Source organism: Eimeria mitis, genomic scaffold (genome assembly GCF_000499745.2).
Source record: "Eimeria mitis Houghton genomic scaffold, Emh_scaff693, whole genome shotgun sequence".
In the NCBI taxonomy this organism is placed as follows: domain Eukaryota; phylum Apicomplexa; class Conoidasida; order Eucoccidiorida; family Eimeriidae; genus Eimeria; species Eimeria mitis.
In genome coordinates this window covers 10,115-10,560 of record NW_013575025.1, presented here as the reverse complement: position 1 = coordinate 10,560, position 446 = coordinate 10,115, and the positions used below count along the sequence as shown (strand labels likewise).

General features: G+C 63.5%; 1 protein-coding gene across 1 annotated transcript in view; it reads right to left on the bottom strand.

Moving 5' to 3' along the window:
• The window catches only part of EMH_0019960 (uncharacterized protein), a gene marked incomplete at both ends in the record, with an annotated part of 5,908 nt that overhangs the window by 2,233 nt on the left and 3,229 nt on the right, over positions 1-446 (bottom strand). The window contains one exon of the mRNA XM_013501467.1: positions 56-446. Within this exon, the coding sequence (XP_013356921.1) occupies positions 56-446 (391 nt within the window). The remainder of the gene's footprint in view (positions 1-55) is intronic.

The window sequence follows — 446 nt, the reverse complement described above, 5'->3', positions numbered from 1 at the left end:
TGAGTCTGCATGCAAACAGCAGCAGGCTGCTGCTCTGGGGCTGCAGCAGCTGCACCTGCTGCAGCACGAGAGCCAGATGTGCTCCTTCTGCTGCTGCTGCTGTTGCTGCTGCTGCTGCTGCTGCTGCTGCTGCTGGGGCTGAAGGAGAAGCTAAGCCCCGTAGCCGCAGCTGCTGCTGGGCAGCGTGCGGAGTTGGGGGGACAGAGGGAATCAGCTCCTCTGGCTCATCTGCTGCTGCTGCTGCTGCTGCTGCTGCTGTTGCTGCTGTTGCTGCTGCTGCTGCTCCTGCTCTGCGATGGACCCTCGCCGTGACACCAGGAAGGACCGTGGGGTCGCTACTGCGCTGCTGCTGCTGCTGCTGTTGCTGCTGCTGCTGCTGCTGCTGCTGCTGTTCTGGGGCTAGTAGAGGAGGGGGGACATCTGCATGCACGAAGAGCTGCCCTGCA